At 35.4% G+C, this 27,160-nt stretch overlaps 1 protein-coding gene across 1 annotated transcript; it reads left to right on the forward strand.

Annotated features, from left to right (window-relative positions):
- Positions 1-2,690: 2,690 nt before the first annotated feature.
- Positions 2,691-27,160, forward strand: LOC121877542 (alpha/beta hydrolase domain-containing protein 17B-like). Its single transcript, XM_042383337.1, has 3 exons — positions 2,691-3,618; positions 15,247-15,379; positions 18,791-27,160. The coding sequence occupies exons 1-3, from the start codon at positions 2,975-2,977 to the stop codon at positions 18,872-18,874; spliced, it is 861 nt and encodes a 286-aa protein (XP_042239271.1). The 5' UTR covers positions 2,691-2,974; the 3' UTR covers positions 18,875-27,160.

Genomic DNA, 27,160 nt, shown 5'->3' on the forward strand with positions numbered 1-27,160 from the left:
TACCTTCTTGAAATTAAATTAATTTTGAACTACGTGAAGCCTTAATAAAAGATAATTAATAAACAGACCGTAAATAGATAGATAAATATAAAGTAAAATCACCATACAAGTTTACAGTGATTCGGTATGAATATAGACAATGCAGGGTTAAAATATAGACAGTGTAGGTATGCAAGTAATGTATATAGACACTGCAGGTATATAAATAATATACACTGACTGAAGGTATACATAGACAGTGTAGGTGTAAAAATAAATGGTAAGCAGTCGGTCGATTCTGTAATGATTTTAAAAATATGCACTACAAGGAGACTGTAACGCCCGAGAATGTATTTTTTTTACTGTATTCAGAAAGTTACACAGTGCTGGGAATTTAGTATTTGAACTTCCTTGGAAATCTTGTTAAGTAGTCATCTCTCTCTCTCTCTCTCTCTCTCTCTCTCTCTCTCTCTCTCTCTCTCTCTCTCTCTCTCTCTCTCTCTCTCCATCTATCTTATATCTCTCTGATCGATTTATTTTTTCTTAATTTTTGTTACTTTGAGGTTATATCGAGAGGCATTTCATTGTTCACAATATTCGTTTAGATCATTAACGAAATTCTTCCTGCTATCGTACCTAGGTATACGATAGCCATTAAAATTCCTTCGTCCACAGCTATGATATGAAGGTATTATTATTTTAATATTATTATCGGTATTATTATATGTATTATTAATCATTATTATTATTAATTGAAGAAGATTTACCGACATCGCTATCGCTTACTCGCTGTAATAAAATATACGTTTGTGTCTTAGTTAACGAATGATAAATAATCCACAAGACAAGAATAACACAAAGGGTATTGACGGAGGAGAGCCGGAGTGGGTGTACACTAAAGGTGAGAGGGAGGGAGGGTGTGTGAGAGGGAGGGAGAATGTGTGAGAGGGAAGGAGAGTGTGTGAAAGGGAGGGAGGGTGTGTGAGGAAGAAGAGATAAAGAATGGGTGAGTGGGGTGATGTGTGAGGGGTAAAGTGGGTGAGAGGAAGAAAAGGAGGGTGAGTGGGAGATATGGAGAATGCATGGGAGGGAGAGGGAGTAGTTGAGAGGAAAGTATTGTATGTGAATAATGTGAAAAGGAGTGAGTGAGGGACAGGGAAGGAGCTAAGTGAGGGTCATAACTGGAAATCTGTTGTTTTTGCTGGGATTAATTAGATTTCTTCAATGCGCAGTTCGTTAGTCTCCTTTGGTAATTTTTTTCGGTCATAGCAATACACCAGAGTTAAACGCTCCTAAATTTCCACTTAAGATTATATTTGGTCATCGCTATCCTTAGAAATTATTAGAATTTCAGATCAGAAAGGTCAAAAGTCAAGGTCTCCCACAAGTTGATGTCCAATTTTGAACCATAATGAACAAACAGTGCTTGAGGCTTTAGACTGACGAACTGATCAATGACGGTCAAGCTAAAAATTATTTAGATTTGAGATAAAAGAAGGTCGAGTGTCAAGGTGAATGCCATAATCACATTTACATTCCCTAAAAACTTGTGTCTGGGTAGCACCATACCAAGGATGAAGGTAACTGTTGAAGGCTCAAGCCACTGAATTAAATACCCAGGATCCCATAAATCACAGAATATATTGAAACCCAGAGATTTAAAATACGGTATCATAATACAACTCTATTGAGGATGGGTGAAAACTGAGGTTGCTTCTCCAGCTATAAGTTATTGACTTCAAATTAAATTATCAGGGTAAATTTAAGGCTTTAAGAAAGACCTCTGAGGTAATATAGTGTCTAACGATACATTTCTTGAAACAATATATATATATATATATATATATATATATATATATATATATATATATATATATATATATATGCAAGTAAATCACTGTAGTTGCGCGTGATCCAGGTATATGCTGATAACCACAAGGAAAGAAGAAAACACGATGTGAATTACACGAAAGCGCTTGGGAACTTCGTGTTTTCTTTTTCCTGTGGTTATTTATATATATATATATATATATATATATATATATATATATATATATATATATATATATATATAAAGCTTATTAAGTATTCACAGGAACATATACACGGAAAATACATGAACACATACACTACACAAACACACATTAATAGTACTCACACACACATACACACAATTAAGAGTTAAAATAAGGACACATGTTCATGTGAATGGTAATAGGCTTTATATATATATATATATATATATATATATATATATATATATATATATATATATATATATATATATATATATATATATATAGAGAGAGAGAGAGAGAGAGAGAGAGAGAGAGAGAGATAAAATAGAAACATGTTGAATATTTTCATTTACTACATTCTACCAGTAAATATATTAATGGAGGAGCAAGGAGAACACACTAATCCTGTGGACAGTGAACCACCTGCCGCCTCGCCATAGTTCAACATCCGCTGTGTAATTGTCGCAAAATTTAACTACTCGGTCGCGTAAATAAGTCCTCGGTAAAATACTTACTTTGACTTCCATCTCCGGAAGAAGTTAGTCATAAGTGAGGAGTAAATAACGAATACTAAATAGCGTTTAAAAGGTTCAGAGCGTGTGTGAGAGCGAGGAGGGCTCAAGGGCGAGGGGTTGGAAGGCTCTCGTCACTCGGCGATGCTCACCTGTTCACGTCGCCGCGCCTTTTTGGGCTTCTCATATGATATCATCAGAGAGCTTATTCTTGTACAGATTGAGTTAGGAAAGGGATCGTCTAGTGAAAGCAAAATGTTGAATTATTGTATCAGCAAGAGCCAACTCTCTCTAAACTGAACTGGCCACCACTTCATGTCGCGTTTATTTCTTTTTGATAATTTATTGAAATTTTTGTGTGTGAGAAGAAAAGAGTTGTGAAAACCAATGAACGGAGCGAGTGGGAAAAGAAGGGAAGCCTGGCAGTTGTTTACACTGAGGTAGTTGTCTGGAACAGGAGTCACCATGAACGGCCTCAGTATCCGGGATATATGTTGTCTTTTCTGCTGGCCACCCTGCCCGTCTAGCATAGCTGCCAAGATGGCCTTCATACCCCCGGAGCCCACATATAACTTCACCCCAGATGAGACTGGCTCAAGACACAGCCTTCACCTCACAGAAAAGGCAGAGTGGCAGTTTACAGACAAGGAAAAGGAGGCCATTGAGGTCTTTTACACCCGTACCAATAGGGGCAACAAGATTGCTTGTATGTTTGTGAGGTGTTCGCCAAATGCTCGATTTTGCATTTTGTTTTCACATGGCAATGCTGCTGATCTTGGACACATGAGCAGTTTTTACCTAAGTCTAGGAACAAGAATAAACTGTAATATCTTTAGCTACGATTATTCTGGCTACGGCGTGAGTGCCGGGAAGCCCTCGGAGAAGAACCTATACTCAGATATTGATGCCGCCTGGCACGCTCTGAGAACGAGGTATGGCATCTCCCCCGAAAACATTATTCTCTACGGGCAGAGTATTGGCACAGCAGCGACGATAGACCTAGCGTCGAGGTATGAGGTGGGGGCCGTGATTCTCCACTCTCCACTCATGTCTGGAATCAGAGTCTTGTTCAACACCAAAAGAACGTGGTTCTTTGATGCCTTCCCAAGGTAAGCTGCCCCATGTGTTCTTGATCTATAACTCTGGCTAATATTGAGGGTGTAGAAATGTGCAGAAGAATGCTTTACTAAACACAGTGGATATTTTGTCGTGACTGGCCAAGTTCCTACTAATGCTATTTTACTGTGAGTGTGCTCTTATTGGCTAATCAAATCCAAACGACATTGCACAGAATCTATTAGAACCTCACCTCACCTATTTACGTAACCTCACCTAACTTCCTAACCTATGCATTGTCATTTCATTTTCCTACTATCATCCAAACAACATCTCGAGAAAATAATTAATGTGGTGGATATTTTGCCATTTTGTTTGCCGGTAATGGACGCTTAGCCAATCAGAGTTCACTCGCGGTAAAATAGCATTAGTAGAAACTTAACTGGTCACAGTAAAATATCCACTGTTTTCTAAATGCTAACATGCATTTTATGAATTTAGCGCATTTCAGGAATTGGACAGGACAGTTTTGGAAGTGCAGTAATATTGTTGTAGGTTAAGGATATCTATTGTGATTTATATATTGTACCATCCACCAAATAAAATAATTCTAGTTAAGTATGTACAGTAGATCATTACTGTGGCCTTTATCCATCATGGTCACTACAGAATTATTTAAGAAGAAAAAATTAAAAGACAAAACAAACCTGCCAGACCTAATTTGGTAATAGTGGAAGAGAGTGTTGTTTGGTAATCTGCACATTTAGGAAGTTTTCCTATAAAAGAAAATGCTTTTTTGTTTCATGGAAGTCCCTAAAATTTGGAGGAGGAACAATTTTCAAATATTTATGAATTTTTCCTTCCTAAATATGATTCACGGCCTTGCGCTGCGGTGCCTTAGCTCCAGTGTTAGTATCCGGGATGTTTTGTTTCATCCACAGAATCACTTCTTGGAAGTTCCATTGATTTTTTTCACACAGGAATTATCAGTACTGGGTAAAATTTCAGTCTCACTACCAATTTGGTTGGTTAGGATATTTCATTTTACGCTGCAGAAATTTGTCTGGTTGTTGGTTACTTAGGTTTTTATAGAATGCAATAACACCAGGAGTTGATAAAATTGGACGAAACTTTGTGTAAAGGTTAATTACAATCTATTAAATAGGTAAATGGAAACGAGAATCTATTCAAGTGTTGTTAGTATGTTTTAAGAGGTGTTTCTGGTAAGTTAAGTAGGGATAGGTAGGTTAATTTAGGTTAGGTTTGTTAGGTCAAGTTCTAATAGATTCTTGTTTCTATTTATCTATTTGATGATTGTAAATAGCATTTCCACAAAGTTTTGTCCAATTCTATCAGCTCCTTCTGGTCTTAAACTAAAAAACCTACTTAACCAACAACTGGACAAATATTCACAGCCTTCATTTTATTTCCAATAAAACATATACTGCAATGTAGCAGTATTTGTCAGGATTTTCATTGTGGCTAGTCATACAAACTATCTTGTCACAATGGGTCTAATGATGGACAAGAAATTGTGCTTATCACATTTCTTGCTTGAGGTTGGGTATGGTTAGGTAAGGTTTCTGGAGACTTATTAATTTTTTTGGCCTTCTTGTGGATGGAATAAAATTTCCTGGATGTAAACTGTGGAGATATGGTGTAGTAGTAACGTGCAGGCATAGAATAAAGTTTAGTACGGAAGGAATCGTAAGAATGCTGTTGCATAAATTGCTCCTCCTCCACACTTTTTGGGTTGTCCGTGAGGTAAGAAAATTTATTTTCAATATGCTGTAAATATTTCCTAAAGTTGCTAGTTAATGTGCGATAACTGGTACTCTCTTACACCAAACTCTATCTATTAACGGTTACCGGTACCTATGGTAGCCTAGCCGAAGTATATTATAGGATTGTTGGGTTAGGCAGATTTGTTTTATTTGTTTTAAAAACAGAAATTTAAAAAAAAAAGTGCTTGGTTGTTATGTGAATGAGTGGTGAGTAGCTACCGTTGCTGTAGCTATACTGGTGTACAAGTACTGTATATCTTTTCTATGATGTTTATGTAAAATGTATCATCTGATGGGTTAAAACTGACGGTGATATTGTTATACTGTACAATGTATTATACTGTAAATACTTACCAATTTAACAATCAAATTAATAAATTTTCATTGTAAACATAATTGATTTGGTAGTATTTCAGTGACTTCTTAAAATGCATGGTAATTACTTTCATTTTTGGGTTGTCTCCATTACAATTTTGCCAAAAACATAATTGAACTATACACTCAATCCTTGATATCTGAACATTGTCATACAAACATTATACTTTATACAGTACTGTACTGTACCATGTTTTGGTCTTTCAAACTTTCGTTCTGTTCTTACAAACACAGCTTTTTCCAACATACAGTACTGCAGCCACCGATTGGCAAAATGCAGGAATTTGGACACTTGAATGTAGGAAAGCAAACACTGTAGGCAAACTGTGCATCACTTCTGCACACAAGGATTCTCCCATAATGCATCTGCTTTGTTTGAGTGGCAGTATGTATTGTGGTTGTGCACTGATCATTCATGTTGTGAGTATTTGTTTGTTTACTGTACTGTATTAATCACTAACATTGAGTGATATTTAATTGATTTATATACTGGTTATGTATTTTATTTTACAGGTACCGGAACTGTTTTATCACTATGTATAATATCAGTTTACTACATAATTTATATTTTGCCTGTACATATATGATATTTCTATGTTTTGGAAAGGACTGCTTTCCTTTAAAAGTCTTTTGGATACTGAAATTTTGCAAATCTGGAAGGATTTTCCATTAATTTAAAGGGAAAAATTGGGGATGCATTCTGGGTAATCTTTCCAACCCTTTTCCTAACATGTACAGTAATTGTAATTCCATTTAAAAGAAAATACGTACAGTATGGCCATGACTTTGGTGCTTTGGTAAATTGACATGAAACAAAGTATCTCTTTTATCAAAATACTGGATCTTCTTAATTTGTTAATTTTGAAACTTTATTCTTTGGGATTTTCTATGAAACGTTCATTCTTATGCATGCAAAGATTGCAAATTAGTGGCAAAGCTTTAACAAGAATAGACCACTGAGCACTGAAACAATAACTTAGTGGTTCATTCCTGCTGAAACAGGCTTACAAGTACCGTATTTACATTACTCTATTGTTATTTAGTGCTGGTCTTGCATTTAATTGACCATGCACGAGTCTGCAGTTTACTTGCTGCTTCTTAAGTACAGTACCGTGCATTACAATAAATTCAAAACTGTATTTTCATTGCTCCCTCAATGGATATCATTCTGTATGCTTTACCGGTACATTTAACAGAAAATTCTGAAATACTGTATAATTGTTATTGTTACGAGTTGGGGATTTAGAAACTGGTTTAGAATATAGTTAAAAGTCTACCCAGATCCCAACAGGCAACAACAATAAAAAAACTAAACAAACAAAGACAATCGGACGATAAAAGGGTAGACAAAGGATGCGAGTTTTTGTTGTGTATAATAAAGTACAGGTACAATAAATTCCTTAGCAAAATATCCAGCTTTCTATAATTTACCCTTAACCATACTTAACTTAAACATACGCAACATTGGCTTAACAGTATATACATATTTATACAACATACAACAATCTGAAGCAAGTGGAGGTGGGAGGTAATATAGGGTTACAATACTCAAGTGCGGTGCTGAAGTGTCTGACGAGTAGGGCTGAGTATTGAAGAAGATGGTAGGTAGTCACTGTGCCGTAGGTTTCCAGGATAGGTAATCCAAGCGTGGTCACTTCCCAGAGTGAACTGAACTCTCCTCGATCCGGAGCTGATGAGGAAGAGTTGGAGGAGGTGACGCAACAACCAGGATATGGAGAAAGGAAACCCGGGGTGGTGACTAAGACTAGTCATACTCGGGTTTCGTCCCTAGATGGCGTTGCTTGGTAGTGCTGGGTAGTTAGATCATGACAATAGATGGCGTGGTTCGTAATATTATAATGGGCTGAAAAGTAAACCTCACTAATATCCCCTTACTTTACCGGTACTAGTATTCTATAAGTCGTTTGTCGACATTTGGCAATAAGTTAAACTACAAGTATAGTACTGTATTAAATGATTTTTGAAGGATGGCCTGATCTAAAATACAGTAACCTAGCCTTGCTTGATATTTCATGTTCACTTTATTTTCCAGATTCTTTACTGATCTAGTAAAAGTAATATTTGATTTTATGGAAAAATTACTTCACATACCTAAGTTGTCTACACTCTAGCATGCTGTAATGTGATGCTTTATCAATGTCATTCTCCAGAATGCTATATAGAAGTTCCTAGCAGGCTAGGATCTCCCCATTATTATTGTAATGGGACATTATTGGAGGTTATAGAAATGAATTGCACAGTAGATATTGATTATTTTATTACAGTGTATTCTTATTCTTTTGTTTCCTGCTATATTAAGGATTTTGAATCCTTCACTAGCTTGAATTTGGGAAGAGGGGGGGGGGTTTCATTTCCTTTTCCTCAATCTAACAAATTTCATTGGTTCTAACAAGTTTTATGCCGTAGGTTTGGGACACTCATTAATTAAAATGTTTTTCACTGGAAGCTTTTCCAGTTTAGTGTTGTGTTAGTGTTGTTTTAGATATTGGTTATAATCAGTACAGTATGTTGAGTTTCATAGGTATTGTGGAGGTGATGGTCATGGGCTGGATAGCAGTCACTGATAAAAAGTTTAACATTGTAAGACTGTGAATGGTTTAGGTATTTGGGAAGGTTAGTACCTTGTGACATCTTTTTGCAGTAGCTATTTTAATCTAGCCTCGAAATAAGCTATCATTGTTACAATATTGGTGAAAAATTCTTAAGGGAATGTGTCTTTGTGTTGAACCTGACAGTAGATCTTTGTGAGTGTGCAGGTTGATTAAGTTTTGATGAAAAATTCTGAGAGGGGTTGGCTGTGGTCTGTTACTGTTACTCTCCTAGGCATTTGACTTAGGGTACAGGTTGATTCAAGTGTTTTGTTGATCTTCCTGACTGATAAGTAGAATATATGTAACTACATCTGATATAATCACTCTCATGAATGAATATTTCAAGGAGTGTTCACTGTACAGCAAATGTTGGTAGTGCAATAACCAGATTGATGTAATTTTCAGATATTTTTCCCAGAACATATCCAAGGGACAAGTAACTGTTTATTAAACTTTAGGTCTTGTATAGGTTGTCAATTCCGGTATTTTGTTAAAACATTAAAATATACAGTATTGCAGCAATTTTGGATTTGCATTTATGTAAGTGCAGTGCAAGAGTTAGCCCCCAAACCCCCAGTTCAATAGGTGATCAAGCTTCAGTGATCATGATTCATTCAACCAGGCTCTTGCATCTTGCAGTGTGCTGGGCAACATTATGCAAGTTCCTGACAGATTTCCTTTGTTATAATTTTTTTCTGAGGTAATTAGTTTCACAGGCAGTGTTTGTGACTTGGGTCAATGCCGAGGAGATATTGTCCTTAATGTTATTCTTTCTATATGATTGCAAAGTACAGTTCTATAATTAGTCTTTTTTTAGTCAGTTTTGTAAAATTAAGATTAACACTACAGGTACCATAGCTAATAAGGTTTTTCTGATTGTTTATAGTTAATAGTCACCATGTACAGTACGTTATTTGGCAAATGTTGCTAGGTAAAATATACATTCCATCAAAACAAATTTAAATTCAATTTCCACTTGCCATACTATACTGTAACAAAAAATTACCTTTACAGTTGTTGTCTCTTCCAAAATGGTGAGTAAAAACCCATTTGTAAGCTTTTAACAATGGATTTTATTGACATCTGTTGACTGCCTTTGTGCAAAAAAGTAATTGCCAAAAGCAGAGATAGTGTATGTTTATAATCATAATGAGCAATGTTGATTACTTTCATAACGAATAGGAAATTATATATCAGATTATCATAATGAAACTGTCACACTATATCAAACACAATTAATATTTTACTGTTTTTATTTATTTTAAAACTGTCATGACAACGTGACCAATGTAACCATTTGGTACTCTTGATATCAGTGTTTCTTGTTAAATTATTTGTTTAATTATACCAGTACCATTCCAATGCTTAGATACATACAGAAAAATCTCTCTTAATTGGATAGTCCTTGGTCCAAATTTTTCGCTGAACAGATTGTGAGCTGTCTGCTTTTTTTACTGAGGGTTTTCATTGATATTGATGACTCGTGAAACAATCCAGTTTGTCATACTGATTCCTGGAATGCCTGAATGTGCTTGGGTACTCTTGGGTTTTCTTGCAGTTTGATGCTTACATGGAGGCTTACTATACCCATTGGCTGCCAGAAATCCAAGATGTGCTGTGATTGGCTCCTTTTCTCCTCTTATGGTGGTGGGCATTCCTTTTCCATATCTAACCTGTAGTTCTTGTTTCTCCTGTTACTATGATTGCTTAATTGTCGGAGTGAATTTTTAAATTTTATTTTATTTTATATTTTACCATCTTTTGTGTATTCTCTGGATGAGGTTACTGATACACTTTGCTTAAAATGCCAACTAAGTCTTCAAACAAGGTAGGTGAACAAAAAAAATGGTTAAGATTGGAAGTAAAGCTGGAAATGTGGGGAAACTTATGGTGTACAGTGCCAGTGTATTATGTCTTCAGATGCTGTGCAAAATGTTTGTGAAAGGAGGATACAGTACTCAGTGATTGATTGGTTTTCTTGTTTGTCCAGGTATATCTAAGGCACTTTCTGTGCTAGGGGCCATTCATTGAATGTATTACTCCAGTAGCTACTTGCATTCATCTTTCATTCCACTTCCAGTTTGTAAAAGATGGTGTATGAAAAAGAAATTATTGTATACTGTACATTTCAGTGGCTCATTTTATTACAGGTAGCTATACAGTATTTAGAAATTTTTCTCTCATATTTGTCTTTTAGCTCCCATTTTTCTTCATTATCTAAAGTTTTGCATTTATCGTTTGATAGTTGTGTGCAGTACTGTAGTTGTGTACAGTACTGTAATTAGAATCTGGAAAACTTCGTTGATAACCGGAAATTTTCTGGTTTATTGAGACATCTTTTTAAAAGAGTATTCATTAGTACAGGAACTGGTACAGTATTTCCTCTTAATTACACTAGCTACCGGTATACAGTACAGTACTGTTGCTCCATTTAATCCAGTTGTGGGTGATCTCTGTACCATAATGTATACATTAATACTAAATACTGTACAGTAATGTATGATGATGATTTATGAGTTCTATTTGATTTCTATGAATGACCTTTGCCTTGCTTTTGATAAGTACCATCAGTGTTTTAAGCTGCTTTAATAATGCCTCTTATAATTAAGCCAAATGTAGGGACATAAATAACATTCACAATAATGGGTACAACTGTCTTTTCATGAAACTTGTTACTAGTGATACACAATATGGATGTTGTGTATATACGTACAGTAACTTGAGGAGTCTACTTGGACAGTTGTTACATAGAGACACGCTACTTCAGTTGTGTGTACCCTCGGGAACCTTGTAAACGACACTATGATGTATGTCACAAACATTCAAGAATATGTTAGACATAATTTTTTAAATGGCAACAAGTACATCCTTCAAGAGACTAGATTCTGTCTTTTAATTTTAACAACCAGTAGCATGTTTCCAGTTTTCCCCTATGTGTATACTGTACAGGATTATTGGAACCTCTGGTTCTCAACAAGGATGCCTTGTGCATGGTGCTGTTATGTCATCATTTCAATGTTAAAATCATACCTTAATATATATAACTGAATCTACTTAACCCTCTGGTACATCTGTTCATGGTCGGAAATCTCACCCCCGCACAGTCTTTCGATGCAGGTTGCGTTTTTCCATTTTAGTAAATATTGGGTCAAGCAATTCGGACCCAAATTGCACCCTTAGAGATGCATCTGTTAGCCCACAAGACTAGTGGGAAGAATTTCAGTGGTTGATAGGGCTGGTCCGCTGTTTCCGCTTTTCTACTTACTGGAGGGGTGCTCTCAGTGTTGGATACGGCTGAGCAGGAGGGGTCAGGCTAGCATGGGAGCACTTAGCGACAAAATCTATGTTAAAAGACAATAAGAAGGTCAATAGTTGTGTACAAATATTCATAGATCTCTAACATCACATCATATTTTGTACTGTATAAAGGTAACATACAGTATTTGTGCACAAATTCTCCCATCATTATGTAAGAAAGACATCACACAAAAATATTCTGTTCATTTTGTGCAGTCTCTTGGAATTACAAATATTATTAGATACAGTATATAATTTATGTTGTATATATATATATTTCTGTTTGAAGCACTGGCTATTATTATTATACATGGATAAGTTGTTGGTTGCCGATTTATAAGTATAAATCAATATTTGCCGCCCTCACTGATGTGTCTCTTTGTTGTGAGGAAGCCTTTTGAAGGTCATTTGTGTACACCTTTGCTTCTTAGTCAAGGCAGTCTTGCATTTGAGGTGCTTAATGCTACTGCTTTGATGATGTTTTGTTTTTCCTTTTCATTAACAAATAAAGAAAATTACATCAATAAATAAATTGAACTGACATTGACCTTTATTAGTATAGTTGGATAGTTTGTGTAATCCTTTGTAACAACAGGATATGGATATTATTTCAGCTTTAGATCAGCCTTTTTGAACTTCTGTATGAGGACTTTCATGAGAGATTAACTCTACAGTACTATGATCTTGTATAAATATCATACAGTGTCATACTGTAGTCAATAAAAGAACTGTACTGCATAGTACAGTAATGGGTATAGTACATACTGTATATAATTTCAGAAAAATCTGTCTTCAGTATCTGTTCAGTTTCTTATTGTTTTATATTGAGGACCTAATGCAAGTTTACATGCTATTTACCTGTAAGACAGATGAGGTGTTGTTGAGGAAGTGGACTTACCATGTAGGACACTTATAGGGCTTGATGAACATGTCAGCAGGCAGGAGGTTACCCTGGAGGTTTGTGCCACAGGGAAGACACTCAACTTAGACGAATAGAAAGATTGAAAACAATGAAGAATGAGAGGAGTGACAGAAGGAAATGTTGAAAGATATGAGGAAAATAAAGTAGAATCCTATGGAAGAATATAAGAGTAGGCAAGGAAAAGAGGAGAAACAAGAGAATCACGCTTGAAAAGGAAATGTGAACAAAGAGCTCAAGATTAATGAGCTTTATTTTACACTTTAAGACTAAAGAGGAGGAGGATCAAGTAGTATGAGGTAGGATAAATATGGTACTTTATAATCAAAATTATTCAGAAAACAAAAAGTAACTTTATCGTCACAATTCTTTTTATCTTCATTTTTATAAGCTATTTAATATTATTGGGAACATTTACTTATTCAAGACAAGTGACTTGAAAATTACTTGCCCTGATATTTTTTTTTTACTTTTTGTGACAAATTTGGGTGAAATTTTACCTACCTGGTTTTTTATGGTATGATGAGTTGATGGCAGGGTCCTCTATACTCCTGTGGCTAGATCATTTGGGTGTGTGAAGAACCTGGTCATTTTTCTTTATTTCTTATTCATTTTGATGTTTTCACTTTAGTTTGGGAGTTTTTATACAGATTTTCAGGTCAGGTCATTGTGAGAATAGACCAATAAAAATAGGAGAGATCAGCTGTGATGTCACCGAGGCTGGAGCATGCACCTGAGCTTTCTAGGCAGGTCAGGACCTTACTCATTAACATGTGTTGGGAGGTGGGGTTATGCAACACCTGACAAATTCCCTTTTAGTTGTTTTCCTCTCAAAATATTAACTTGTCCACTGGGTATAAGTGCTGGGCACACAAATGAAAAATCACTTGTCCATCCCCCTTGTCTGAAAGATGGGTTGTAATTGTCTGTGTATGCAATGGTGTGGGAAAAAAAAGGAGATAGCGAAAAGAAATATTTTTGGGTAAATCTGAATAATTTCAATATAAGTTTCACTTTTAGGTCCGCTTCACACGAGTGTGTTTGTCCCGCGCAGGAGTTTTTTTTTTAGAAGGCATGTATTCACACGGGCCTGTTTTTCACGCTTTAGTTCGTCTGCATCTGCTTATGATGGACAAAATTTGACAATTCAGTAAAGAGTTTTCAATTACAGTATAGGCAATTAAGAGCAAGGCAGTATGTAGAGTATGCATTTGGTATAATGTCAAATAAATGGAGAATATTTCATCGACCCCTAAATGTGAAAGTTGAATTTGCTATTGATATATTGTACTGTACTGTAGTCAAAGGTTGCTGTGTATTACACAATTATGTTCACAAAGGGGAAACAATCAATTTTGACAATAAGTTGATCATAGGATTTGAAGTTTATGACTTGGGAGGAGTAATGCAGGGTGGAAGGTATGCCAACAAATATAGGGTTACATTTAGTATTTTCTTTAATAGTGATGTAGGAAAAATGGCATGGCAGTACAGACAAATATAATGATGAGCATGTATGGGTAACTGAGATATGGAAGATATTAAGTAGTGAGATTATTTTCAATTATGGTCCTATTAAATTTCTGCCATGTGAATGAAAATAAAATGATATACCTATGTTGTTTTTCAGTCATGCTTTACTCTTCATAGTCTTCAATGAGTGAGTGGCAAACCTCAACCCAGGCTTCCACTTTCCTATTTACATCTTTGTACTCTTCTGTCGAAGTATCCCATAATATCGGTCACTCTTGCACTTCCCTTAATAGAAATTCAGTATCAAGATGGGCTGCCATGATGTTGTTCTGTAATATTTTATTAGTCTCATTATCAGTGTTCAAATTACTTGTACAGTAAACAGTACCCTTATACCCTGTAGAAATACTTTAAAATATATAAAATGTTTAGGTATGATATTATATGGTTAAATACAACATATACCAGAACTAGTCTAAGTATCCAAACTGCATACTCATGATAGTATACTAAAAATTTTTAGAAGTACATACTTGACAAAAATAATCACAGGCACCACCAGAGATGCACCACAACTGACACACACAAACACATGTTTGTCTGAAGTACTGTACTACTCCATTGCCATATGTAGAATTTTAGAACGCTCTGTGGTTTGGAAGTACAGGTGTGGAGTGAGTGTCTGCCACGCATGCTCTATGTGAACGGTCCCATTGAACTTTATTAATTTCTAAACTTTGTAGGAAAAAACGCTTGTGTGACGCAGGCTTTAAAAATTGGGTGATAGTGGTGAGTGATTTGGATGAAAGTGAGTAACAGGAACTTTTGGAAGAGTTTAGAATGCCAGAAATAATGGAAAATGGAAATAAACTGCTAGACATGTGCACAGAAAGTGTTGATAATAGGAAATACAATACAGTACAGCACAGTATATGGTTTAAAAGACAGTACAGTATAAAAGGGTTATATGGAAAACCAACTCCATTGCTGATGATGGTTGAAAGATAAAGGTACAAGCGTGTGGTAATCCTTGTTGTTTCAGGAGTGTAAAAGTGTCTGTAAGGAAATATAAATGTTATCCGAGACATTGTTGTAACATTTTCAGAATATGGGTTAGGTAATGTATGAATTGTACACCACCATTTTAATTATTACATTACTGGCCAGTTTTAATAAGTAGATAAAACTAAATTTGAACTGACAATTTTCTTCTTTTCACAGCATCGAGAAGGTGCCTAAAATAACATCACCGGTACTTGTCATTCACGGAACAGAAGACACTGTGGTAGATTTCTCACATGGCTTAGCCATCCATGAACGTTGTCCCCGAGCAGTGGAACCACTATGGGTAGAGGTAAGATTAATAGTGAACATTCATGTGAATTGCACCTGAGCTGCTGTCATCATCAAAATCAGTGTAGTCAATGACAACATCCTTCAAATTTTTTGGTTGCGTGTGACGATGAGTACGCTCTTATTGCCGTTAGGCTGGAATGCACTTTTTAGGGATTTACATGTTCTTCTTGCCCCTTCAAAATATTGGAATTTTACAATGCAACAAGAGCATACTACCACCAAGGGAATTTGCAAAATGATAAGAGGAGGTATACGGTTCTCTGGTAACATAGATGACAGATTTTTGCGACTATGGTCAGTTTGCCCTCGTCACTAAATACCTCGCATTTAACACTGTATTAGTCCACCCCAGTAATCCCATTGCACAATGTACTGTATGAAGCCAGGCTCTTAGCTTCTTCTCAGAAGAAGTATACTTGGCAGACAGGAACACCATTCCTTGATGGGGTTGGCTCCAAAAAGGGATTTAAACAGTCTAGGGATCAAAGGATCAATGGTTTACATTTTACAAGTTATTAAGTAAACAGGTCAGACCACTGTCAAGTACTGTACTGTATAAGCAGAGCCTACCATTACCCTTAAGGTATTCAGCGATTGGCAGCATGAATACAGCTCTAATGGGTACAGTATTGTAATACTGTAACAAAAATGCATTTAAGCCATCTCGCCCTGTTAAACACATGTACTGTAGATCCAATGGTCTTTTTCTCAGAGACTTTAGATACAGTACTATCGTTGGATTCTACAGCTCATTTGACCAGATGAGGTAACCTGCTTCAGCCTTCAGTTCTTTGCTGTTAACCAGACTACTGTACAGTATAAAGATTTTTCAGGGATGTTCCTCTGGACATACCTTAAATGATAATTGTTTTTCTAACACTTTTCACTCCATTTTATTTATTACGTATTGCTGTTCTGGCTTTTACTACCCAGTTACTTAGTTACATTTGACATTTGATTATGTAAAATCACTTTGTTTTTATATGGTATCTACATTTTCCGACTTTATCTCATTACCTATCACTGTACAAGTTTTAACTAACAGTTTCTTTGACTGTACCCTTGCAGACAAAAGTAGGACCACATGGGTTGGATAATAGGGAATGAAGGAGTAGAAAGGTTAGTTGGCTTTAGTAATGTCAACATGGGGTGTCATTGCTAACTCAGGTCTTCAGCATCACCCAAGATGCCTATACTGTATACAGTACTTGGGTATTACACTAGGGTAATTAGAATAATAAATATAATCTGGAATGCATTGACTACATTTTACTTCAAGAAAAATTAAGAACTTTTACCTCAAATCAAGAACTCCCCAGTTTGAGAAAATTTAATGGGATTCAGGGAAAATGGAACAAGGGAAGAACTTGAAATTGAAACCCAAATACATGTTGAAGAATTCTGCAAATTCTTGGGGCACATTACACAGTGTCAGTACAGTATTTATGCACATCTAGTAGTAGCTGTAAACATATTCGGCCAAAGAGTCTGTACATTTGCTTTGACCAATGTCCAGGACTGGATGGGTTGAGATCTCCGACTGGAGGTTTATTTATCAGAGTTAGTTGTCAAATTCTAAGAAAACATGTTAAAATTTAATACAGCTACTGAACTCGCCTCTTTCATGTTGTATTGGGGCCCACCACAAAAACCCTTAAACTAGGCACTTGATACAGTATAGTGCTATCCATCATTCTCTAATTCTGGAATTGTCACATGTCATGGGAAACCTTGAATTATTTTCAGTTCAAAATAAAATACACAAAGTTGTTTAATTATGCTACACTGTCAATCATACCTTCCTCACACAAGCATCAAAGAGTGATAGTTTTTACCTATCGTGGTTGTTGACTGTTAATATCCTGGTAATAATTTGAATCAGTTTAAAGATAAATTATTTGTGTAGAAGAGTTTTAGAAATGAACTTGTCTATTAAGTCATTGCCACTGCCATGTTTGTCAAAAACAAGTAACTGTGACCATGATACATGGTGCTCTTTATGCACTTACACTGTTAATGGAAACATTTAGCCATCTGTTAATACAGTAGTTGTTGTTATTCATAACTGTTTTAACAGTTAATGTTTTAGGCCCGCTATAATGTAGACTAGATACTTTGTAGGTAAGGTATTTCGATATTTAGAAATAGGCTTGTCCTTAGATCTTGAGGTCAAAGTTATTGGTATTACAGGTTGTGCTTTGACGTAATGGCAAGCTTGGGACCAGAGTCGTGTCGTTAAATTGAAGCATGAATCACGGGCGTGCCATTAAACCTGTACTCGTACATTTATTTTGGTAATTAATAAAATTCACTATATTAGGAAAATCAAGCAACACTTACCAACAACAACTGGTTTATTCTGCTCCCAAAGTGGTGAATTTTGATGTGTTTAAATACTGGTGTTTAGGGTAGGTAAGGTTAGGCGAAGTTCGCAGACCATTGCTCACCACTTGCAGTATCCTCAGTTATCCCGTGACGTTTCTTAAATAATAAAGTAAATAATACAGTAATAAATAAATTTAGCACTTGTAAGCCATTGTCTTATAATATTTTAATTTCTTATTTCTATTTTAAAATTAATTAATACATGATGGCTCAATCTGGTTAATTATGCACTTAGACATCAGACCAGTGATTAAACCAGGACATATGGAAATACTTTATACACAACAATAATGTTTATTTCGTTCTGATAAATACACTACAATATTATTTACTAAGTGCTCAAGACAGATCCGGTGGTGAGCACCAACCATCTAGAGCAGTGACAACAACGGTGGTGGCAACATTATTAGGGAGAGTGGGTCAGCCGGAACAATCAGTTGTTTCTGCTTTGTAAATTAGAGAGAAATATGCTATAACGCAGTAGCTCACCTGGGATTCAAGTGTGGGGGGGGTAATTAATTTTTGAAAAAGTGAACCAGTACCAGAGAAGCTCACTGAATCGCCTGCCAATTTAAATTTTCCGGTGTATGGCGGTAAATGCTGAAAATGCCTCTAAATATATATTTTTGAAATTTTTCCGTTTAGTAATTTACCATTAAATCAAACCACAACCCATGTAGATTAAATTATTATTTTATCTCCGTAGATGTACATTTTTGTACACTCCTGACATGGGTAGTTACTAGTGCATATAGTCATCACTAAAGTTACTGTCATTGTTGTTGTCCTTTGTGTTTTCTTTTCATCTTGACTGGTAATATCTTTGACATTGTTTGACTGAGACTCAGATGAAGTAGTTACTTTCTCCACTGTTGCCAATCTTTTGTTAAACTCATCATTACTAAGTACATGTATAAAAAATGTACAGTATCATGCATTTATTTTATATCTTTCTCTGGGTGTGTATGTAAATACAGAACTTTGGCATTGTTTATGTGTAATTAAAAAACTATTTGCCTTCCAGGGTGCTGGACATAATGATGTAGAGCTGTACAGCCAGTACCTCGAGCGGCTGAAGCAGTTTGTGTCAGTGGAGCTGGTTAATTGACGTCTTGGGGAAGCCCCCCCTCCTACAAGCCAAGGGGGGCTCAACCACCATCCTCGTAGTACTGCTGCCTACAGTGGATCAACGTCACGTGGAGCCAGTGAGGGTCTGCTGTTAAGATGTTGGGACACTGACATGGGCATGATTGCCACTGAAGGCATGTTTGCTACTGAGGGTGTCATGGCATCTGAGGGAAGATTAACAGCAGCTCTTGCTACACCAACACTTTCCACAGTCGACACTTCCTCTCGCTGTGCCACACCCACAAACATCACCACCATTGCCTCCAAGAGTCCAGCCAAGCCATCTCCTAAACTGTCAAGAACCTCTGCTACACCCTCTCCATCCCCTTCAGCCTCATCAACTAATCAACCTTCTTCCCAACAAGACCTCTCTTCCCTGCCTCAAGATGCTTCTTCCATTACTCTGTCTACAACTTTGCTTCAACAACACCGTCGTCACCACTCACGATCTAGCTCAGCAACAGAAAAACTGCTGTGACCTTTGGAGTCATTAGTCTAACCTTATGTTGTGTACAGTGAGCAGATTCAGGAAACATGATGGTGAAGTTCAACATCTTGTGTAACTGTCTATGATATATGCCTCTTTTGTCATAGCTCTATGTTACAAAGTTCAGTTATTAGCAAAGATAAAATGGACAACTACATGTGTATGGAGAAATGGATTTGTATTAAGTGTTGAAAGTGAATGGATTAGAGAATCAGAGCTTGGGGCCATCACTGTGTAGCAGTGAGAGTTAATTGGCCTCCTCAGTAAAACAGACATAACTATGGACCTTATGTGCACGTCACATCTCAGGTCTCAGGTCAGTGAGGTTCAGTAAATTATGACCTGTATATTTAAGGTCAGTTTATTTATTTTTTTATGTAATTCATACATTTGGTGTACTTCTGTTAAGAGAGCCATCATGAATTTTGTATTGTTAACCTTTATGGAAAAATGATAAAGACTTACTCCAGGTCATGAAATGGTTAAAAACCAGATGTTACAGTGTTGAAGGAATACTATCCTTAAATGTCAGGTCTTATTTTGAGTAAAAGTAAATTGTGGTAAATAATATTTTGGCAGCTGCAGTTGAAAGTATCTGTAGTATGCTGACAAGTTGCATTCTGAATATGTGTTTTGTATGTCCATGTTTGATACATTCAGGTCATTAGAGATAGTACTTTTCAAAGGTGAGACTCAAATTGTAACCTTTTTTTATCAAGAGAACCTGTAGTATTGTTGCCCCCTAGTGCAGACCTGTTACTGGGTATCTGCAGGTGGTTTGCTGCTGTTACCATTACATTGATCACCGTTATGAAGGTATGCAGGATTTGCTGAATTGCTATCTGATATCATTGCCAACTAAACACTTGCACTACTTTATACATACCATTTTGTTGTGTTTCTAAAGAGGTGATTAATAGATCATTGAGAGTGGGGGTGCACTTTTTGGAACATTTAGGAATGCATAAGCTTGGAGGAAAACAATCTATTACTTGGGATGATTTTAATCTCGTGTTCATATTCAGCAGTGTAGCATACATTTTGAAACATATTTGTACTGAAAAAAGGAGATGAATCTGTAACTGGTGAGGTTCAGTCAGGAATCAATTGTTTTTCAACTAGTTAAATACCAAGAAATATGGACAGTTGCAATAGACATGGTTACTGCTGATGGTTGTCTTTACCTGTGTACCCAGTAGAAGTATGATCTAGTGTGTAGACTGCAGGTATTTCTTACAAGAACTGTCTGCATTGGAGCTGTGGTCCAGAATGTAGATGGTTGCCAATTGTTTTGCTGGGGGAGTGCTTGGAGATATATATAGATTATGGAGTTAATTATACATGACTTGGTATTTATATACATTTATAGAATTGTGAAATTTTGCTAAAATTTGTATTGACAGTCTGATGGATGGATGATTCCAAAAGGCAGTCAGCATTCAAATGAGAAATGTTTGTATGGGATGAATGAGAATATAGGAACCTCCAGTCCTTGTTATTGATATCCAAGATAACTTAAATCTGCATCAACATTTTGATATTCAAGTAACACTTTTGAAGTAGCGATAAAGTACAAAATGTGACCTCTGTTTTAGGCAGGTAAAAGAAGACTACTAGTGGCAAGTTTGGATTTTAATAGGGTTTGTCTTCCTAGCATCAGTGAATTCTTTACAACCACAAAGTAACAGCTGTTGGGTAGACTGGTTTAAGTCCCAAGTAGGGGTCCCTGTACTTTATATATACAACAGTACCTTAATTATCCAGCTTCCAGTAACCTTGTACTCTTGGGTGACAAGTTCAATAATCATGATGATCTCTATTACAGGTCTTTGATCACTTGTTTGCTGGTAAAAGTGTTTCCTGTTAAATAAAGTTATTGGTTGAAGGGAAACATATGCTGGAAGCTGCTGCAGGAAAAATGTATGGGCATTTGTGACAACAAAACATGAAAAGTTCTTTTTAAATGGTAAATCATTTAATATTTCATGGACACTATGCAGTCAGAATTACACTGTACAGTAGATACGTTCCAAGTCTAGACGCACCAGCTTAATTTTAAGGTTCAAATTTTCTTGTCTTAATTTGTTTCTTAAATACAAGTAGTGCAATTTATTTTGTCAACCAGTTTTGAAAAAAGCTTTAATCTTGGAAAATATCACATGGACTGCTAGCTTATCCTCAAATTTCCTTAACTGTTCTACCCATTGTGTTCTGAACTTGACTTTGAATGTTCATGGTTCGCAGTAGATATGCATTGCAATTTCACTTGTGCAAGCCTTTTCCATCATGGCACATGGTGGCCTGAATCAGAGACTGTCCCATCATTTGTTTTATTATCTAACATTTTTTCGACCATGGTGTTCCTAGTTTACTCGTTACTGTACAACCCAATATCACATCCATCCTCATGAACTACTTGACACCTTGCTCTCTGATTATGCTAGCACTCTACTGCTTCTTTGATGTCCATTCACCACAAGTCCTCCCTCACCCCATCCTTCCACCTCCTTCTTGGTTGTCCTCTCTCTCTCACTCTTTGCCCTTGGCTTGACTTTGGCAACATTTTCTGCCCATGAGCTTTATTTTGCACAAAGCCATGGCATCCAGGTTTATCTCATTTATCATTACTTCAGTCAATTTTTTTTTCATCCTCATAACATATAACACATCAATCTCTCTCTCTCTCTCTCTCTCTCTCTCATACACAAAGCTACAGAGAATGAGGTTACCAGCCTCATACCTCCGTGGCCAGCTGTGCTATGGGTGGATGGTGGGGATACTATATATATTTACATCTTATTTTTTCATAATTATTATTTCTAGTGGAAGGGAGTGAAGTCGCATTGTTTTTGATATTGATTAGACAATACAATAGATTTTGTCAGTTGGTGAGACTTGGATGTACCTTATGCACATCCTCATATTTTTGTGAGTGCATTGAACATTGATGTTATGGCTAAGTCATTGTCTTTAAAAGGTCTCATAAAAATAAGATGTTTCATCAATGTTTCAAAAGGTTCTAATTGAAATTAGAGGATATGCTGCAAGGATTTAGCCTAGCATTTTGCTCTTAATTACTTGTGGAAGTCTTAAGTTCAGTTTCCTACTTCTTACAGTCCAATTGAGGTCTTAATATTTCAAAGTGATCTTTATAAAGCACTAATTTCTGATAATTGCAGATATTCATAATATAATCAATTAAGTTTTAGGTAGGAAACTTGGTGTTTATGTTATAACACTTTAAAAGCATTTTTGAAAATACCGTTTCTTTGGTGACATACAGTACAAAATAGTGTTCTCCTCAGGATGGCGGAGCAGGGCGGTGGGTGGAGGGAACCCATAGATCTGGGAAGTGAGAGGTTAAAATAGAGGTGAAATCAGTGGATAGGTAAAATGAAGCAACATAGTACTGTACGGCTGGTTATGGGGAGAAGCCTGCAATCTTTATAATCGTTATCTTAAGTATGAGTGTAATTGTAACATATTTGGGTGACTGTGTTGAATTCTTTGAGTGTATGGTGTAGCATTCATAGTAAGTGAACTTAAATCATCTGGGTAAAGCAAGGTAATTTTGAATGACAGGGATTTAGCATGCACTATGTTAATACATGATAATTTAATATAGTATTCTCTTATTTAGAAGTAGAAACCAGAAAATTGGAATACTCTCTATTGACAATCCTCTGAAGTGGTTTCTGCACATCTGTTTTATATGTATTCAATTCAAGAATGCCATTATATATATATATATATATATATATATATATATATATATATATATATATATATATATATATATATATATATATATATATATATATATATATATATATATATATATATATATATATATATATCTTTTTCCTTAAATCTTGCAATTTTTTAATGAAAGAACTAATGAGAAAACACTTTGTGTAAGAGTTTATCCATTTAATTGTGTGTTTGCTGGCTAGATGATTACATGGCTTCCATATATTAACCAAAGAGTTTGTTGAGGAAAAGAATTTCTGATGAAATGGATAATTCAGTGTGTGTGTTTGATGTTCATTTGATGAACAGATACTAATGGATTATTATAGAATATGTATAAAAGTTAAGAGATGTGATCATGAATTATCCATGTCTATTGATGATAATTCATTTTGTGAACAGACTCGCATAGCAAAGTAAGATATTTGTCAAGAGATGTTAGGTGATAGGGTAAAACCATTATTTCTGTGATAGATCAGAATAAATCATCAATTTGCATATATATTGAAGAAATTTTTTGAACATTATGTTACTTGCTTGACAGTGGTGCAATAGAATTTGGCTATGCATTTTCAAGATAATATTCTGTGGTTCATAAAATTTCAGTGTGACCCAAATACTGTAGCTAGTTTATACTGGATATTTATTCTAGGCAATGTGAAAACTAATTACCATATTATACACCAGACATATTTTATGTTAATGCTAAAAGTGGGTTTTTAGCTTCCCATGTTCAGTCGCATATAATGTAGTATGTTAATGTAAGTGAATTTTGATTTATTTGGGACTGAAAATGAATCATTGCAATTAATTTATATAAAAGCATATTTTGGGGTCTGTGTTTGATATACAGTATTTATTTTATTAAGCATATAGTTTTAGGATCACATTTATGAGATACAATATAACTACTTAATGCATGTAAGATAAATGAACAAGTGCATATTGTGTGTTAGTAGGTTTAACCTCTACTGATATAGTTGAATGCATCAAAAAATTACTGTTAACAAGCAGTTTCAGAATTCTTCCCCAGTATTTCTCATCACAGCTGTTAGTCTTTTTAAGGATAATCAACAATCAAATAATAATATTTTAACAATCACTTGTCAAAAAGATTAATCATCCTTGTTAGAAAAAGTAGTAACATTTTTATAATGTGTAGTTTTAAAAGACACCAGTCTTGGAGGGATTATTAAGCCAAATTTTGATATGATAGAGAATTATAAATGTAATTAACGGCGTAGAGTAATCAGTGCACATAGCTCGGCATTTGTGAGAAGTGCGTCAATTGCATGATCCTTGTTCAGTCTTGTATAAATTACTCTCAGAGGATTTTTTATGTTTAGTTCGTTCACATTGTTTTATTGAAATAAATTTGCTGGCACTCTTGTATGCTCTACAGGAGGCCAACCAAAGAAGTGCATCTGATTCGGTGGATAGTTCCATGTTAGATCAGTGTCTGCAAATGTGCCTGCTTATTGTCCAAGCTGATCTTGTACACTACTTCATACTTGAGACATAGTAACTTATGCATAACAGATAACCAATCATTGTTGTTTACATATCCCTTTAGTTTTGGTTTGCACTAATCTTGGTAACATCTTGCATAAATCACTCCTAGATGAACTTGAGTCCATGAACTGTCACTAATCAATCAGTTTGCTTGTGTATATACTGCCATGGTCAGTCTCAAGCTGCTCAAGAAAGCAAATTGAAGAGGCACTCTTAAACATCATTGGTTAGGTATTGTGGAGACTATCCAGCAGATCACAATTTCCCAAGCACCCATAAGCTGTTCACTTTGAAGTGTTTTCTACTGATTTTGCTCCAGCAATATTAAGTGATATTTCCAATGAAAATTCCTTGCTTTTGTGTATTTTTCTTGAGCTGTTTGTGTGTATTATTGTTTTATATTTATTTTTTCTGCTTGTTTTTGTGTCATGACAAATTAGTAAATTTCAGTTTAGATTCAACAATTTCTTATGGAAATTTATCCCCCTTTAGTGAGGGGAAGTCCATTGTTCAGTTAGAATTTTATCATTTAAATTTAGGTAGCTATCCCATTTAACAGAGAATGATTAAGGTCAAAAGTCTTATCCCTGAAGTGTGTATTTTGTCTGTTAATTTGTAATGTGTGTTATAATATTTTCTGATTTGTAAATGTTTGTTTATATTTGCATTGATTGTTGAGTTAGAGAAAATGATATTGTAGTGTAGATCCAGGACATTCAAGCAACTTACCCTTAACCATAGTTGCTTCTCTATTTTCCATGGGATTATAAATGTAACTAGTCTGGTGGTTGTTTATAAAGGGCATTGCTGCCCCTCCAGTACATTGTTCAAAAAAGAATATTGGTGTAGGATTAATTGACTTTCTTAAAGAATCACAACAGCTTATTCTTGTTTGAATACAGTAGTAGATCTTGAGTCTGAAGTTTTGGAGAGAACTACTTCCTCTTTCATGCAGCAAAAATTACAAAGGCCAAGTACTGTGCAGTATATTTCATTTGAACATTTCTCACTGGATATTTATAATGAGCAAAATTTTTTCTCACTCTCCTTGTGGGAAGAAAAGATTATCCTATTTTGTTGATGAGGTAGCTAAAACCTTGTGTGGGTTTTGATTGTAAAATGTACTACTATACAGAGCTCCTATAAGCTAGAAAAGTCTGGAAAATGCCTACTTCTTTCTGGGTCAGGATTGTTTTTTTATGTGATTTTTTGAGAATTTTATCAAAGTTGGGATTCCCTAATGTTTGGCAAAAAATTACAATACTAATGTACTGTATAGCTTAGACGTATAAGACTGAAATTACCTCTGGTACTTTTTCATTTAGTTTAAGATGAATAGTAATCTGGAAATAATTATTATTGGGTCTTCATGCATGGTACAGTATTCATTTAAACAAGAAGCATAATACACAGACACGTGTCTGTACTTTGTTTTAGTAAAGTTGTCATGTACAGCTTATCCAAAAAGTATTGAGACCCCAGGATCTGATGGAATAGAAAACAAGCGATAACCTCCTACGTGTTCATGTATGGGTTGTGTTGGATTGGATTGGTCTTTGACTGATGCTTCATATTCTTCCAGATGCCAGGGATCTCTATGCTTTTTGGTTTGACTGTACTGAACATTTTTATGTTTGGCTAAAAAGAACAACAGTTAAGTTCATAAGTAAATGTGAAATTGTGGTATACCACTTCTCATTGTAATCTAATATTTCAGCAAGCTGGTAGAAAAGTTGGCTATTGGGCGGGAACAAATACACAAATTACTTTTTGAGTGTTATTCAGTTTGTCAAGAAAAAACAGACTGGTCTGTAAAGGTTGGGATTTTTCAGCACAAAGCCAGTGGGAACCCTATAGAGTATAGTACAGTATTAGATAAACAAATTATAATTATTAAATTTGTGAACAGAGGAGGAGTTATATTGAAAGTTTTGAATGTGAAAGATCATGGAAGAAAACAATTTAGAAGAAAAATGTTTATTATATACCCCTGTACTGTACTGTAATTTGAAACTGGAATCTTCAGTTACTGTGGTATTGTATTTAGTAAAGATTTATAAGAAATACAGTTTACATAGACAGCAGAGTGCAGCTGGTTTTGGGTGATTCTTATAAAGGGGCATTAAGATTATAAAACTGCAGAGGAGGAGGAATGAACTGACAATTGCAATGGAAATACAATTGTATAAGGGAACAATTTTGAGTTGGTATAGAATTTTTTTTAGAATTTCTGACAGTTGTTAAGGAGAGGGAATGTTCTCATCAGACTTCTAACAGTTTTTTCTCACTTTTTTTTATAATTTAAACTGTATTTTAATAGTTACTCCATGGGAAAATTAAATACTGTATGCAGAAATTAGGTCTTGGGAAATATTAGAACACACAAGATTTTGTGGTGATGAATATTATTTGGGCGAAGTTTGAAGGGTCACCAAGTCCCAGAGTAGTTTAAACAACCCTGACCTAATTAATATTGTAAACTTTAACAGAGATTTCATTAAATTGGTTTGATATAGC

The sequence above is a fragment of the Homarus americanus genome, unplaced genomic scaffold (assembly GCF_018991925.1).
Source record: "Homarus americanus isolate GMGI-L3 unplaced genomic scaffold, GMGI_Hamer_2.0 scaffold14655, whole genome shotgun sequence".
NCBI lineage: Eukaryota > Metazoa > Arthropoda > Malacostraca > Decapoda > Nephropidae > Homarus > Homarus americanus.